Genomic DNA, 16,425 nt, shown 5'->3' on the forward strand with positions numbered 1-16,425 from the left:
TGTGGCTGCTTGGGGAGTGAATCAATGGACGAAAGCTATTTCTCTCTCTCTCTCTGTCCTTATCTCTATATATCTGACTTTCCAATAAAAATAGATCTTTTTAAAAAGTGCACATTTTCATAAAGCTTCATCTGAATTCTTATCTCCTGTTTAGTTCCTCCGTTAAATAAGGCCCTGGGTGGCACACCTTCAACTTTTGGAACACACACACTGCTCTCCTAGAAGCCCCCAATCCAGTTCTTTATGTAGAAGGAAATATTAATATGGCTACATATTTTTTCCTAGAGATGAGTGAACAGAGAAATGTCATAATCATTTACAACCAGGTTTCCCAGAAATTTTCCATCTTCGAATACTGCCTTAAATCTATTTTTTCATGCATCATAATGTTTTATTTCCAAATCCACTCATAATATAAGGGATGTGATTGGTCAAGGGAAGATTTCTGATGACTCCAAAATCTAGTTATATGCTTAATAGTCAAATTATAAATGCCTAAGCAGAAGCATAGAGAAAAACAAACTTTCATAAGACCAGAGACATAGTTTAGAAAGGGGGAGATTTTATAACAAGATGGTGATTAAAAACATTAATAAAGAGCAACTCCAAAGCTCAGAAGATACTCCTTTTAGGAGAAAGAGTTATGGAATTCCACTCCTAGACCACAGGCTTCTCAAAGTGCAAAAAGTATTCAAAATTCCCAAGAATCTCAGCCCTTGATATTAGGTCAAAGTGGAGACTCACTGTACATGCCAGGCTTGGAGCAGTCTCCCAGCCGTTCACATCATGACCTGTATGCAGAGGAGCGAGCCGCAGAAGCCTTCCGTCTCTGTAGCTGTGCTACAAGAAGCAAAAAAGCAACACAGGCATTTTCTCTCCATTTCCCCTCCCATATGTTTGGCTCTACAAACACGAAAAGAACCAGCAGGATGCAGACGAAGCAAGACAATGGAGATCCAAGAAAGGATTCTGGTTGGACAAGGAAACTTCGCTGGCTGCCTTTCCAGCACGAGGGCATCAAAGTAAGTGCCTTTTTTCATCCGGGTCATCTTTCCATTGCCACTGAGGACTCTGCTGTTGTCCGAGTCAACACTGGTCTGAGTAGGCAGTGCAGATTCCCTTTGGAAGAGCTCATTCCTTCCGTCCAGCCCACGATCTGCCCAGCAGGGAGCAGCATGGAGCCCAGCAGGTACTGTTCAGTGCTGACTGCAGCTGCCCAGAAAAGCACATGCTCACTGTCCCGCACGGAGTGCTACTCCTGCAGCAGGCTGCGGGAGATCAGGATCCTCATCACTTCGTTGCTGCCTGCAGGGGGAGAAGAAGGAAAGATTGGTCTGAGAGCTCCCTCAAGCTCTGACCTGGCTGCGCTACGCCTATCTCACTCAGACTGGCTGTGGATTTAAACCACAGCTATTGCTTTTATCCTTGGGAGGAACGGGACTATCATAGATTTTCCTCTAAAGAACATAAAACAAAAACGAGAAATTGCCTCAAGGGAAATACTAGGCAAAGAGGCTTCCAAATCAGGTGCAAAACATGGCAGAAGAAGCAACCAGGAGACTACTCCAAATTCGTGGTTTACAGAACATCTCTGCACAACAGTACCAAGGGCTAAGATTATTTGGAATTTTGAATACTGACTGTCTTTTAATTTTTTAGAAGCTTAATGGAAATGAGGAACAATATTTACTTAAAAAGACAAGCTCTACTGATGGTAAAATGCTTATATTAAAAGGTAGGCTATAAAAGAACTATAATTTTGTAAAATGCGCCTACAAAGGCGTAGAAAAAATTCAAAGGGGAATATAATGAAATATTAATTCTGCATGTAGAAATATGACTAATTTATTTTCCTTGACTTTTTATATGATTTGTTAACAAGGAATTCAGTTATTGGGTGATTTAAAGAATAAAACATTTTCCCTTAAAGGAGGGCATCAATTGTTTGCTTCATGTTTAACAATGCCCTTTTACTAAAAATGAATAATCATACAATCTCAAATAAGCCAAACTTAAAATATCGGACTTATCCAACAGTTAAGCCCATGGCACAATGAAGTGACAAAGTGACCTGTTCCCACATTTTTCTACAAGTGGATGAGAGCATGACCTGAAATAAATTTTCCCACTGAGGACAGCAGGATCAAAAGAGTTAGAATGAAGGTGCAATTCCTCAAACTCAAGAAAGCTGACAGAATAACTGCAGGAGCATTAGCAGCAACGAGTCCGAGCAATAGTGGTCGAACTCCCAAGCACAGGGAGGTTTGTGGCATATGGCAGCGGCTCTGAAGTCTAGGATTCAGACTTCACACCAGAGAGGTGGCTCTCTGGGTGCGCTGCCCATGCAAGCGCACAGCCTTGCTGGAAAACCTGCTAGTGAGTCCCATTACTGAGCCCCAGCCAGACCCCAGGCAGGGGGGCCAGGAACTGTCCTACAGACACCTTCACAAAACAAGGTCAGGTTTGAGAACAAAACCAAGTCATGCTTGAGGCTTTGCAAAAGGCTCCCCTCCCACCCCTGTGAAAGCAGCCCTGCATCACTTCAGTCAACTGTAGAAGCCTTCACCCAGCTGCTTTTCCCGTAGTGGAACAGTTCCTGCTACCTCCCGCCGTGGGTGTACAAGTTCTTTCTGCGTGCTTAGTAAGTTCACGTTGTAGGCAGTGGGGTAGATCACACTCTGACTGAGCCTGATTCCAATGGCTGATATGTCCCAGGCAGAATATCTGTACTACCAAGAAGCTACCCACATAGGATGACTCCAGTAGCAACACTGACATGTTTATCTTTCAGACCATCTGGCTGACAATCACTTTGTGGCTGCCTGCTGGTGACCCTGCAGCCTGATATTAGTCACAGACATTCTGGGATCCCTGAGGACCAATCAGACATTTCACAGTAAGCGACAACAATTGCTGCAGGTTTCAACCTCCCTGGAGCCTTCTCTCAGACTTGCAGAGTGCGAGTCAATGCCTTACCCAGGTGATACTGCACAGCAATCCGTCTTTCAGGCCAGTGTTCTTGCCAGTGCAGCCCCAGGTCATTCCAGTACAGGGTGGGAGAAGGGAAAGGAGGGAGGACCTGATGGGACTCCGAGGACAGACATGCTGGGGCAAGCACACTGATCCTGACACCATTCTGAAGGGAAGAGAAGAATCCTCAACCCCCTTCACCTTCTAGAATTTGGTGGACCCTGGAGTCTCGTACATACTGCTGGACGGCATAATCCTTCAGGTAGCCGTAGCCTCCGTGCATCTGTAAGGCCCGGTTGCAGATCTGCAGGGCAGCAAGGAATAAGTGTCTTTGATTCTGGGTAGGACATGGAACAAGAGGCTTCACTCCCTCCCGGAGTCCCCAGTCTGGTGTCCAGTGTAATCTGATGAGTAAGTACAGCCAACAATCAGCCAAGCCTAAAGACCAGCTCTGCACACTCCTCATGACAGGGACAGCAGGGGTTAGTCACCCGCCAAATTAGTCCATTCCCTCCAGACAGGTGGTTCAGATCGCTACCTTTCCTACCACCTGCTGGGGAGGCAGAGCCCACACTACCCACTGCGACTACAGGATGCCTAGGTGCCACCTGGTGGTCATGCAGCTTCACTGTGCAGGAGGCTTTGCCCCTGACAACCTTGGACCATGCTGAGCGTGGGCAAGAGGCACTGGACTGCTCTGAGCCTTCCAGAAACACAACAAGTGATTGACATTAGGAAGTTGTGAAATGGCCCAGATCAGGCTAAATAACCAGCTAGCCAAGGCCGAAGTCACATACTTGGGCCATTAAGGCCAAGGTTTTCAATTCCACAAATGTTTCAATGACATTTATTTCAGTAAACTGAAAGCGATAAATACATTGCTCTATGCAAGTCTATGGATGTCCTATAACTAGGATGATGGGAGCCAGCAGATTTTAAGCTCTCCGGTGATGTTCCCTGCAGCATACTGGGAGGGCTGGGGTCCAAAGTAGGCTTGTACCCTTTGACCTTCTTAGGTCCCCTAGCTGCTCCCTGGCCTTCCAAGTAGAGGGAAAGGCCCGGTGGCACAAGTGGTTAAGGTCCTCACCTAGCACACCTGGGATCCCATATGGGCGCCGGTTCTAATCCCGGCAGCCCCACTTCCCTTCCAGCTCCCTGCCTGTGGCCCGGGAAAGCAGTCGAGGACGGCCCAAGGCTTTGGGACCCTGCACCCGTGTGGGAGACCCGGAAGAGTCTCCTGGCTTTGGATCGGCATAGCATTGGCCGTCGTGCTCACTTGGGGAGTGAATCATCAGATGGAAGATCTTCCTCTCTGTCTCTCCTCTCTGTATATCCGCCTTTCCAATCAAAAAATAATAAAAATAAATCTTTAAAAAAATTTAAAAAAAGGCCTTTTCACTTACTGCAAAGCACTCATCTGTAGCAAAGAGCTTGGCCATGGAGCACAGGGCCACAGCATCTTCCCGCTCCTCCTGCAGAGCCACTGCCGCGTTGCGAATCATCAGCCGCGAGGCCACCAGCCTCGTCGCCATGTCAGCCAGCTGGAACTGTAAGTACTGCAGCAGAGGGAAGTACAAAACCAGACACAACAGAGGGGCTTAGGCCCAGCACTTGATCTAATGAGGCAGCTTTTCTGAGAGGCCCAAGGCTCTGACTCCTCTACCAGTAACACTGCCTGCCTCCTACGTTCCAAGTCCGCTTCCCTTGTCCTGCACTTTCATATTATTTCCTCCTGACAAAGATCACGGATGGAAATACAACACAAATTATAGGGAAGACAGTGGCAGATTTTATAAAAGGGAGCAGCTCTAACAAGTGGGAAGCAAAGGCCGACAGCTGGCACATTACCTGGTTATTAGCCAGAAAGGTTCCAAACTGTTTCCGGACATTGAGATGGTCTCGGGCAAGCACAACCGAAGCATGCGCTGCTCCCAGGGAGCAGGAAGCTGAAGGGGGAGAGGACAACATTCCATCTGAGCCAGCCTGCCAGTGCTGGCTGACCCAGCCCTCCACCTCCCGCCACACCCATGCACATCCTCACCAACGTTGATCCTCCCTCCATTCAGTCCTTTCATGGCAATGAGGAAGCCCTGCCCCTCGCTCCCAATTCTATTGGCCACGGGGACAGCACAGTCTTCGAAGATCACAGCTCGGGTTGGCTGGGAGTTCCACCCCACCTGGCAAAAATCAGGGACTGGGTGGCTGCCCAACGAATCCTCTGGGAGGGGTGGCCTTCCCCAGTGACAAGCCTGTGAAGCACTGGACCCAGTATCCTGACACTTGGACCCGCAAGAACTTAAAATGGGGGGTGATGGGAGGAAAGGAAAACTTCAGATTTAAAGACCTGTCAGTGCTCACAAAGATGTGACTGTCTCAGCTCAGTATATTTTGCTACATGAATAGGACCAATTTTCTAAGGTCTGGCCTACCAGACTAACTGTAGCCACAAATATTTCTCCAGATTGCCTGTGGGTTTGGGGCAGTCTGTGAGCGTAACTTTTTCTAAGGACAAAGACAATATGAGGATGATTTAGAAGAACTTAATTTACTTTAACAGGCCTCCGCACCCTTCACAACAGCTACGCTTGCCTTTCTGGAAGCCGCAGGTTTCTAAAGGTCTGTGCTGATCCCAGCTGAGGCGAATGCGCTGGAGACACTGGACATCACAGCTGTGCTGGTGGCAGCTCAAAGTTGTTGATACACCTCTCTTCCTAGTTCTGCATTCTGTCACATCACAACGGCTGCCTGCAGTCAGCCACGGGGAGACTATTTACGCCACAGAAACTGGCAAATGATGAATGCATGATTGACTTAGTTATTTATATATTTTTAATTCTATATTTATTGATTTCTTTTTCCAGCAAGCTGGTTTACCAGGACATCCCTGAAGTGCCAGTCACAGGCTCAAAGAAAAGTTGACTCCCCCTACCTGAGGCACACAACTATCTATCTGTAGTTTGGGGCAAATCACCTGACTTTGCGGTCAAGTTCCTTTCAGGGTGTTGGGCAAGAAAGCCAGCAAAGCCTGCCTCTTCCAACAGGTGTGTTCGCTTCTTTGCTATATAAGCACGTGAAGGTTCTCACTTCCTGATCCTCGTCAGCTCTTCCTCCAGGCACCCTTGGCCTTCATGGAACTTTCGGGATCAATGAGGCAAGTGTGAAAACCACAAACTATAAAACCATCTTCCTGCTTCCTTCCAGCTCTGGCACCTCTGCTTTCACCTCATTTCCTTACGACATGTAACAGCTCTCTGTCCTGGACAGAATAAAATCCATTCCTAAACCTTGTACTTCAGGTCTCTCAGCATGTAGGCCCGGCCTTGCATTCATCATCCTGTGTGTGTTATCAACTACAATAGCTGGTCTGTGCACAATAGGTCTTCAGACCCTCACACCCTCACACTTGCTTTTTCTGACACCTAAGATCTCCGTCCTCAGTTTCCATCCAAATCTACCCTGAGTAAGGCCACCGGAGGCCTCCCTGATCTTGCCATGTCTTACACTCCAGTAGCCTCTACCACAGTTTGAAAGCTGCCAACCCTCACCTATGTGGTACTTATCTGTGTTCTTCTATCTCCCTGGCTGGAATTTAAATACCTAAAGGCAAGAGTGCATCTGCTCTTTGACCCCGTGTTGTGAAATCATCTACTTCTCCCTGCCACCAGACAGGATTACTCCCTGATGCAGTCAGAGCCCCAGAGAGCAGCAGCCCGGATGGGCAGAGGGCCTTCCCCACCTAGCAGAAGACCTGCACACCTGAACCACTACTGCTCAGGCCCTTTCCCACTGCCAGTCTTGTCCCCTGTTCTATGAATGATCAGTGTGCCCTCTTCACTTCCATGATAAAACTCACTTCGATATAAAATAATTAAACACAAGTTAAAGCAAATCCTCGTTATTTTGCCATAAAGACAGTATAAAACTGAAGGGTTAATGCTCTCAGCAACGTACTGTGTTTCATATGCCATGTCAAAGCACGTGTTTGGGGTAAGGCTGACAGGAGCAGAGAGTGGGACAAAGTCCAGCTGCTTAGGCTGCTAGGACAGTCACATCAACCAAGAGGAAATTAATGCCTCCTTCCCTCTGACAATGCGAGACTTATGTTGTCCAGTACCATCCCACACCATTCCCTGCCTCGCTCACTACCTCCTACACTCCAGGCATACTGACCTGTTTTGCTTTTTTCTACATGCTAAACTTATTCCCACCCCTACTCCTTGTTTCCCTTCTTCTGTCACCTTGGACTTCAGTTCAAATCTCATGGCCTCTCATTGGCTAATCCCTGCCCTTCAAGTGCCAAGATCCCATATGGGTACTGGTTTGTGTCCCAGCTGTTCCACTTCCCATTCAGCTCCCCTGCTTGTGGCATACGAAAGCAGTAGAAGAGGCCCCGAATCCTTGGAACCCTGCACCCATGTGGGAGATCCAGAAGAGGCTCTTGGATTTTGGCTTTTAGATCAGTTCAGCTCTGGCCATTGTGGCCATTTGGGCAGTGGACCAGTAGATAGAAGATCTTTCTGTTTGTCTCCCTCTATACAGACCTGCTTTTCCAATAAAAATAAATAAATCTTGAAAAAAAAAGTCACGGCCTCAGAGAGAACATTATTATCTAAGTAAGCTCCTGCTCAATCAGAATCCCATCATCCCAACGCTTAGTACCAAAAGGAAGCCACCTTCTCCGTATGCTGCTTACTAAAGGTGTACAATCTACACTTAGTGCACTTAGTGTACAGTATGTCTGTCTTGTTTCACTGCTTAACTCCTACAACTTCGAGGGGTGCTTGGCACACAGGGGGCACTTGCTGGTTGTCTAACAAATGGAGAGATGTCCTTCACCATTTTCCATACAGTCAACAATATATCAAACAGAGCTAATAATTTAAAAGAATACAATAACCAAAATGAAAGGACATATATAGTTAGATGAAAGGAGCACTCTTAGAGAGGAGGTGTTTTGCAGTAGATTTGTCGGTATCTTTAATAAACACAAACACCTGAACCAGTTCAACTTGCTCCTGGAAAATTATGCCAGGTAATGCAAATCAGTATGTACCTTACAATCCCACACAGATACTCCTAGGATGAAGAAATCCTTTAATTGTCTATTCTATATATTATATATTATATTTTCTATTATATATATATATATGTATGCCTACTGCTCTGGAAATAGAGACAGCTGGATTTGTGGTAAGGTTGGCTAAGCCACCACTCGCTATGTTGACATCTCATTGGAACACTGGATTAAGTGCCAGCTGTTCCAATCCAATTCCTTGCTAACATGCCTGAGAGAGCAACAGATGACAGTCCGATGCTTGAGCCCATAACCTACTTAGGAGAAGCAGTAGTAGTTCCAGGCTGCTGGTCCAGCCTAAGCCAGCCCTGACTAATGCAGACATTTAGGCAATCAATCAACAGGCAAAAAGCTCAGTTGCTCTGTTTCTCAAATAAATAAATAAATCTTTTAAAAATTAGAGAGTGCTTATGTAGATGAAAAAACATGTTTTGCAATCTTCCCTGCTTTATATATTTGGTTATTGTGATGCACCCTTGGCTTTAGGTATTTAAATTCCAGCCAGGGAGATAGAAGAACGCAGATAAGCACCACACAGGTGAGGGTTGGCAGCTTTCAAACTGTGGTAGAGGCTACTGGAGTGTAAGACATGGCAAGATCAGGGAGGCCTCCGGTGGCCTTACTCAGGGTAGACTTGGATGGAAACTGAGGACGGAGATCTTAGTGAGGTGTCAGAAAAAGCAAGTGTGAGGGTGTGAGGGTTTGAAGGCCCATTGGGCATTGGGTACAAGACCAAGAAACAATGCTAACAGTAACTTTTTCAAAACTTTGTTTCCCCAGGAATACAAATACAGGAGGCTCTGCACACAGAAAGTATCTAATAAATGCCTGCTATTCTACAAAACAGGCCCTCGTTGCTAAACGGGGAGATAAGAGTTGTGATGGAGAAGCTTATTTAGGAATCATTTTATTGCCCAAAAGTCCTAACAATCAACAACACAAACTGTACGACAGCTCTAATCAAGTTACACAGTGGGCACTGGTGCCTTCTGATTCCCAACTGTGGCTGTGCCACGGCAGACCTGCTGTTCACAGTCCGGCTATGGCGCTAGCTCATCTTCAAGCATCCCTGACTTTAAGTACCTTCAGAAACATCGTCTTTCTTATATAACTGAAATATCCACAGCCACCTCCAATGAGTCTACTTGATTTTTTTTTACTGAAACAAGAAATGTGACTCATGTGCTTCTTATTTGGATCTTTACTGGGATAAAAGGGGTGCACGCGTGCAGGCATACACGCATGCGCGCACACACAGAGTAATACAAGGTTAGAGAGGACAGAATCGGGGGTAAGAGAGGTGACTAAATGGTGGTTCATGGAATTTACAAGTTAACTTTGTGCCTTTCCCAAAAGGTCCTCAATATTTTTTAAGAATGCCCCATTCTATTTTTATATGCCTCTATTGAAAAGCCCAAGAAAAGCAACCGCCTCAAAGGCAAGTTAGTAAGTCCAATGTGAACCATTTCCTGAAATTTCAAATACAGAAAGATTAGAAAAACAAATACAGTCGTCTCAGCAGGTGGCAGTCTCATAATTTGAATTCCTTCTTGTCTAGTCATCACTCACCTTTTTCTCCTTCTTGCCAAAGCTCAGGCCAGGGGTCCCCTTCTCAACGACTACGCAGGAGATGCCCTTGGGGCCTGGTCCTCCTGTTCGACACATGACCACGTAGATATCTGATTCACCAGCACCACTGATGAATGCCTGCAGGGTCGAAGATGGGGGTGCAAAGCGATCGGGGAATAGTCAATGTCTGGGAAAACCACTGAGGTCCTCTCAGCAACAGGACACTCAAAGGTACATTTGCTCAAAGGGCCTAAAGAGGGGTAAAAGACAGCTGTGGTCATTCAGGAACTGGGGACTTAGTTGATTAGAGTATCAGGAGAGATTTAAAAAAAAAAAAAAAGAGAAAACAGAAAGAAAGAATCAGGAATCAGATCAGAAGAGAAAGAAATAGTGAGTGTGTGCCTGGCACGGTAGCCTAGCAGCTAAAGTCCTTGTCTTGCATGCACCAGGATCCCATATGGGTGCTGGTTCTATTCCTGGTGGCCCCACTTCCCATCCAGTTCCCTGCTTGTGGCCTAGGAAAGCAGCCAAGAACAGCCCAAAGAATTGGGACCCTGCACCCATGTGGGAGACCCAGACATGGAAGAGGATCCAGGCTCCTGTCTTTGGATTGGTGCAGCTCTGCCATAGTGGCCGCTTGGGTAGTGAATCATCGGATGGAAGATCTTCCTCTTTGTCTCTCTTCCTCTTTCTATACCTGACTTTCCAGTAAAAAATGAAATACATCTTTTTAAGAAAAGAGAAATAGTGAGTTGAGTGTGAATTAAGGGAAATGTAACACTTAAACATCTGATGGGAATTATGAAGCAGGAGATGTCAGGAGGAAGATGGGGACAATCGCCCAGTTGATGTGGGAGGGCAGTTGGCTGGTACCTTGGAGCCATTGAGGATGTAATGATCTCCTTGTCGTTTAGCCGACGTCAAAAGGGATGCAGCATCACTCCCACTTTCTGAAGCAGAGGGAATGAGAAGGTTATCAGAGTCAAGGCACCACTCCACAGGAGACCACCCCCGGGGAAACAGCTGAGAGTGGGCCTGGCCAGAGGGCTTTCTGCTCCGACCACTGTCCCATCTCCCAGCAGCCTGCTTTCAGTCTCTGTTCTGTAACCAGAGGCTTCCCAGTCCTGTGGCATCAGGTCGTGGGGCTGTGTTACTCTGTGACGCTGGTGAACAGTGCTTGTGTGAGTCAGCAGGGGAGAAAGAACACCTGGCGACTTTCCCAGCTCTCTCTTTCTCTGCCTGGGGTCCCCACAGTGTAGCAAACCCACCTGGCTCAGTGAGGCAGTAGGAAGCGAACTTGTCCATGGTACAGAGCGGTGGACAAAATCTGTGCCTCTGTTCCTCATTTCCAAAGCTATCAATCATCCAGACACACATGCTGATGGGTATGCAAAGGAGAAAAGACAATTGACAGAAGTCAAGAAGACAAGTCATGAGGAAAAATGGAAATCGGGGTGGGGGAAGAGAGCAAAGGGCATCAGGGAGAGAAAGTAAGGAAAAGTCCCGAGAAGCTTCAACTGGAACCGAAGGACGGGATTCAAATACACGTGTAGAACAGGTAGTGCTTGGAGACCAGATGCTCTGCCTCCAACCAGGTCAAAGCAACTCCTACTAAGCACAGTTCCACACATTTTTTTCTTACTTTCTGGTTACTGCAGGTTTCATAATGGGACCCTTACCACAACACAGGAGCAGTTTGCTGGTTCCTGCTCAGCCTGCGCCTGAGAAAGCCTGCAGGCCGATCAGATCCTCTCAGCAAAGAACAAGACAACAGAAGCAAGTCCGACAGGCAGCGACCGACCCGGAGTGCATTTTTGACAGTCCTAGCTCCTCAGGGGCAATCTTTTCCCAAGGGCCTGACTTTCCCCACTCGACCCACAGGGATGCCTTCCGAGTCCGCACACTCACTTGTGGATGCTGATATAGGCCGTGGTGCTGGTGCATCCTGTTGCCAAGGCTTCGAAGATGACAGAGGCATCAAGCCGTGACAGACCAGATCCCCCAACATTTGTCCGCACATAGACTCCCCCAAAGCCCAGCTGTGCTGCCTTCCGCATCATATCCACTGGAAACAACTCCTACACACAGGGGGAAGATTTTAAATGACTAAGTCAGGGAGGGATTGATTTTCCTTCAGAAAAGACAATGAGGACTGGGAGACTTGCATTTGGACGGCGTGTAGATTTTCTATTTAATATGCCTCTCCGTCATCTTACAGTGGCATGAACTAACACGTATTTCCTGAGAACTGTTGTTCTGATACTGGACAAGTTCTATAGCTTTTTTTTTTCTAAGTAAGTACAAATCCTGTTCAATTTATACAACAAGGTATCTATAAAATGCTCAGGTATCTATAAAATGCTCCTTTCTACAAAAGGAATTGCCAACACCCACTCCTTTCGCTTGCAGTAAAAGTAGGTGAGTAGAGAATGGACACTCACCATAAGGAAATCAAGTTGAGGGTCCCCACAGGCAACATTTGTTAGGATATCTAGCCACCCCCAAAAAAATGCCTACCTTCTGGTCCCACTCTGCCATGTTTGGAGCCATTTCCCGGGCAGCAAACTCAAAGGCCACTTTCTGAAATTCTTTCTGTTCTTCATTTAGCCCCACAGAAGCTACGGGCAGAGGTACACATACTCAGTTTTAGGACTGACATCAGAGAAGAGTACTGCCAGCAAGAAGCACACAATCGAGTGGAGACAGTGGGCCAGCCGGAGCACCCCTCACACACGGAGTGCCCTTCCACCGCAAGACGATGGCACCAGCTGTTACTAGTGAGTTTCCCCTGTGAAGAAGAGAAAGTCCTCACATACACCCAGCTCAACTCATGGTAGTTATCTGGTGACTTTTCCGGCTTTTTTTTTTAACCTATTTACTAAAAAATGAGTCCTAATCAGGTGGAGGTCACAGTGGAAGAAAGCAGGCAGAGCTGGGATACAGACAGGACCACAGAGTATGCAGACCAACTGGGAGAGATCGAACACCACCAACTTGCTCCTTCCTCCTTTACTCTCAACTGGGCTGGTTGAAGACATTTATCTACTCATTTTTTTTCACATCCTCTATTTCTAATAATCCATTTTAAAGTATAAAAACACATGCTGATTCTCAAGTTATGGTAACCATTCCCCACTTTGGAAAGTCTTAGGCTTTCTGTATTGATATCTTGAAAAGTTCTTACTCCATCTGTGCAAACCTGGCTCCCATCTGATTTTGCATCAATGTCTCCATTTTAAAAGATCAACAGGGCAATCATAATATGTATACTTTGGCTTACAATTAAGGAAAAGAGCATGTAAAAAAAAGACTGTATTTGGTAAGCTTTAGATATTTGCTAACTTAGACTGATGATGAAAAAATCTTATACAAGTGAAACATGAATAAATGCTTGTTCAGTGTTAAGTTCTCACCCAGTAAAATCAGAAATCTTAAAAAAGGGTTTCTATTTTAATTATTAATGTTGTGCTTTAGGCTTTTTGATTAATTTCTAGAACTAGACATCCAAAAGCTGAGGAGAGTGAAACTGACAGGCTGATATGATACTGATAGGCAGGTAGTGTAGCTACACTGGGCAAATTTTTCTGGAACTTTAAACTTATAAGACTCAATCAAAGACATAATGGGAAAAAGATAATTATGTCTATTATCAATGCACAATACCATCAGCTGAATAATCTGAGGGCACGGACAAATAATTTGCTTTCTACACACTTTTTCAAAGACTATACACAACAAGATAGGAGTGAATGAGAAAGCTACCTACAAATAGCTAGCTATGTAAGACCTGTAATATTTTTTTCCTGCATAAGGCGATGCAGCCTTCCCAGTGGCAGGCTACCATAAAGAATCTCAGTAAAACACCTGTGAAACAGACACCCTTTGGGACTCACAATGAGCATCTAGAAAGGCCAACAGGCCATTCTGAGGGCCAGCACGGCCCAGGTCCACATCTGTCCACAGCAGAGAGCTCTACAGCGTCTGCACTGAGGTCTCTTTGGTTGAGTCTCGGCACTGCTGCTTGGAAAGAAGCGCATGCCTGTACTGGGAGGCAAAGTGAAGCGCTGTGGTGCAGTGAAGACTGAGAACCCAAGTCGGGAAGAGGAGGCGTGGAGGCTCTGCGCTGCTGACAAAGAAAGTTCTGGGGCTGCACTGGACAGTACCTACAGACCACGCTCAAATCTTCCGACCGGAGAACCCAGTGCGGGTGGCAGAGTGCGCTGCTTGGAGGCAAACCTGGGTATCCTGAAAGGCTGGTTGTGTGAGCCAGGAGAAAACACCTCTGTCTTCTCCTCAAGACATGAAACCAAGACATAAAGAGAAGGGACTGCAAATGAGGCCACCTTGAGCAGCCCAGATCATTTCAGTCAGGAATATGGGTAGGGATAAACAACCCACTGTTCCTTGGCTTGGGGTCAGGTCATTATTTGTTTATTTTTGTCAAAATGCTGGTGTAAACATTCCTTGAGCATATGCCACACAGCAGTGTCAGGGTAGCAGAGATGCAGTTTCATTCGCAGAAGGATGACCTACACGCTAAGAACACGAACATGTTATTGCTGAATTCTGTTGTGGTATCAGTCAAGGTGACTTTGTTAACCAAACCTTAATAGATGTAATAGGGCTGGGTACTACTTTGGGAAGGAATTTTACTCTATACTTTAGTTCATTTAACAGATTTGGTGTCATCCTAAGGAACTCATTCTGCCATAAAGCAATGCATCATTTATTTAAAATAAGTTTTTAAAATTCCAGAAGAAAAACAGTGCTGAGGTGATTGACAGGAAAGTCATAAACTGGCACTCCTTGAGTGTCCTAGGGCCCTGGCACTTCCAGCCATTTACAATGGTGTATTTGCCTACTGCCTAAAGACATTCAGTTTTATGATCCCTGGCAGTTTTCCAATTGCAATAATAGTTATTTTTCCTATGGGAGTTTCAACAATAAAAGTGTGTTATAACTACAGGCATTAAGTTATAAATCTATGTATATCAGCAAATCTTCAGCTATCTGAACTTTTTTTCTTAAAGACTTTTTAATGATTTAATTGAAAGCCACAGTTACAGAGAGAGAAGTAAAGAGACAGATCTTCTATCTACTGGTTCACTCCCCAAATGACTGAGACACGTGGGCTGAGCCAGGCCCACCAGGAGCACGGGTTGTCACCAGGGTCTTCCATGTGGGTACACGGATGTAAGTACTTACTTGAACCATCTTCCACTGTTCTTTCAAGCCCACCAGGAGCCTGGACTGTCACCAGGGTCTTCCACGTGGTGGGTGCAGGGACCTAAGAACTGGAGCCAGCTTCCACTGCTCTCCCAGGTCCATTAACAGGGAGCTGGACTTGAAAATGAAACAACCAGGACTCCAGCCAGTGCCCGCAGCAATGCAGGCCACGTCAACCCCATCTGCAACTTCTATTTATCTATCTCAACCAGCACCCATCATTTGAAGTCATCTTAATGACCTAATGTGATTATTTTAAAAAGCAAAACAGGGCATGGCAGGGCAGCCTTGACCACATTGCTCATTCATGTCCCAGCTGCTCCACTTCCCATCCAGCTCCCTGCTTGTGGCCTGGGAAAGCAGTGGAGGACAGCCCAAAGCCTTGGGACCCTGCACCAGCATGGGAGACCCAGAAGAAGCTCCTGGCTCCTGGGTTGGGATCAGCTCAGCTCCAGCCGGTTGCAGCCCCTTGGGGAGTCGGTCAGTAGACAGAAGACAGGAGACAGAGGAATTGGCCCAGGAGCATAGAACGGAATGCTATAGAACAGCCCCCAAATCTGGCTGGAAGAGTTGTTACAGAGCCCCCAAAGCACAGGAAGCCGCATCAACAGGCTGGTGGGGAAAAGCTGAAATTCATTGCAATGTGCAGAGCAAGCAGCCAGGTGGCCAGGGCTTCGTTCCCATGCTCCCCGGGGGGAGTAGAGGCAGCGAATCTTCTAGTTCACAGTTAGGGATGAGCAGTGTGTGATCAGCTCAGGCACGGGCTGATCGTGTACACAGATCGGACAGTGTGCACAGACTGGACCGTCAGAGGGGCTGTTTCCCTTAGAATGGCAGACGTGAGCTCCAATCTGGGTCTAAGGTACACTGAGTAATAGTTTCTGCGACAGGGGCTTGAAATTCCTGAGAAACTTTACATCTCCAGTGTAACCCGAGGACGCTGGCATTAGTTCATTCCAAGTTCTGCCTGTTGAGTTCTTGCAGAAGCTCTCAGAATATAGGCTCACACGAAGAAGCCAGCTACTAGGTAGGTAGGTCACTCTCTTAACCGAAGGAATTAATCTTCACCAAGAACTGCAAGAGAGAAATACCGGCGCCTGATAACATTTACATCAAAGGCTGCTGCGGATGGGGCTCTGGTGGCCACGGAGGGAGAGGGGACAGGGACACAGGGTCCGGCCCCGGTAGCAGCTGACGCAGGAGTGACCGCTCGGAGGTGACCGGGCACAGCTGGCCCAGGGGTGACAGGACAGGACCGAGCGGAGTGGGGAGCGGCTGCGAATTTTAGGGGAGCTCTCGGCCAGATGACCATCCTAAGGAGACAGAGGCCCTTCGCCAACGCCTGCCCGGCTCCCGGACATCTGTCCCTCCCCAGCCCAGGGCGAGCCTTACGGTCGATGCAAGAAATCAAGCTCCGGCGGCTGGTGGGGGCCCGGAGACCGCCACGCAGGCTTCCCAGGAACGCCCTGATCCGTCGACAGCCGCCCAGCATCGCTCCAGCTTCTCCTCAGCGAGAGCTGCCCAGCCCGCGAGTGAGCTGCTCCGCGCTGGCCAGGACTTGAGGTAGCGACCCTTTCGCCCATTGC

The 16,425-nt window shown here is 47.0% G+C and overlaps 1 protein-coding gene across 2 annotated transcripts; it reads right to left on the reverse strand.

The window, feature by feature from the left end:
• Positions 1-370: 370 nt before the first annotated feature.
• On the reverse strand, positions 371-16,411 carry ACAD8 (acyl-CoA dehydrogenase family member 8). 2 transcript variants are annotated; one of them, XM_040992646.1, is made up of 11 exons: positions 16,232-16,411; positions 12,131-12,231; positions 11,522-11,691; positions 10,882-10,991; positions 10,487-10,563; positions 9,614-9,751; positions 5,012-5,147; positions 4,819-4,916; positions 4,374-4,526; positions 3,172-3,274; positions 371-1,305 (listed from the first exon to the last, which is right to left on the reverse strand). In XM_040992646.1, the coding sequence occupies exons 1-11, from the start codon at positions 16,329-16,331 to the stop codon at positions 1,253-1,255; spliced, it is 1,239 nt and encodes a 412-aa protein (XP_040848580.1). In that variant the 5' UTR covers positions 16,332-16,411; the 3' UTR covers positions 371-1,252. The 2 variants fall into 2 exon arrangements, with proteins under 2 accessions (XP_040848580.1, XP_040848581.1); XM_040992647.1 differs by having other exon boundaries at positions 10,487-10,559; positions 10,878-10,991.
• Positions 16,412-16,425: the final 14 nt, after the last annotated feature.

The sequence above is a fragment of the Ochotona curzoniae genome, unplaced genomic scaffold (genome assembly GCF_017591425.1).
Source record: "Ochotona curzoniae isolate NIBS_2020 unplaced genomic scaffold, NIBS_Ocur_1.0 contig_832, whole genome shotgun sequence".
Lineage (NCBI taxonomy): Eukaryota > Metazoa > Chordata > Mammalia > Lagomorpha > Ochotonidae > Ochotona > Ochotona curzoniae.

Coding starts and splice junctions, on each gene's coding strand:
- ACAD8 (XM_040992646.1), bottom strand. CDS start 16,331: ATGCTGGGCGGCTGTCGACGGATCAGGGCGTTCCTGGGAAGCCTGCGT. Junction 11,692..12,130: donor TGGCAGAGTGGGACCAGAAG/GTAGGCATTTTT, acceptor CCCTGTGTGTAG/GAGTTGTTTCCAGTGGATAT. Junction 1,306..3,171: donor GGTCCACCAAATTCTAGAAG/GTGAAGGGGGTT, acceptor CTCCCCCTGCAG/GCAGCAACGAAGTGATGAGG.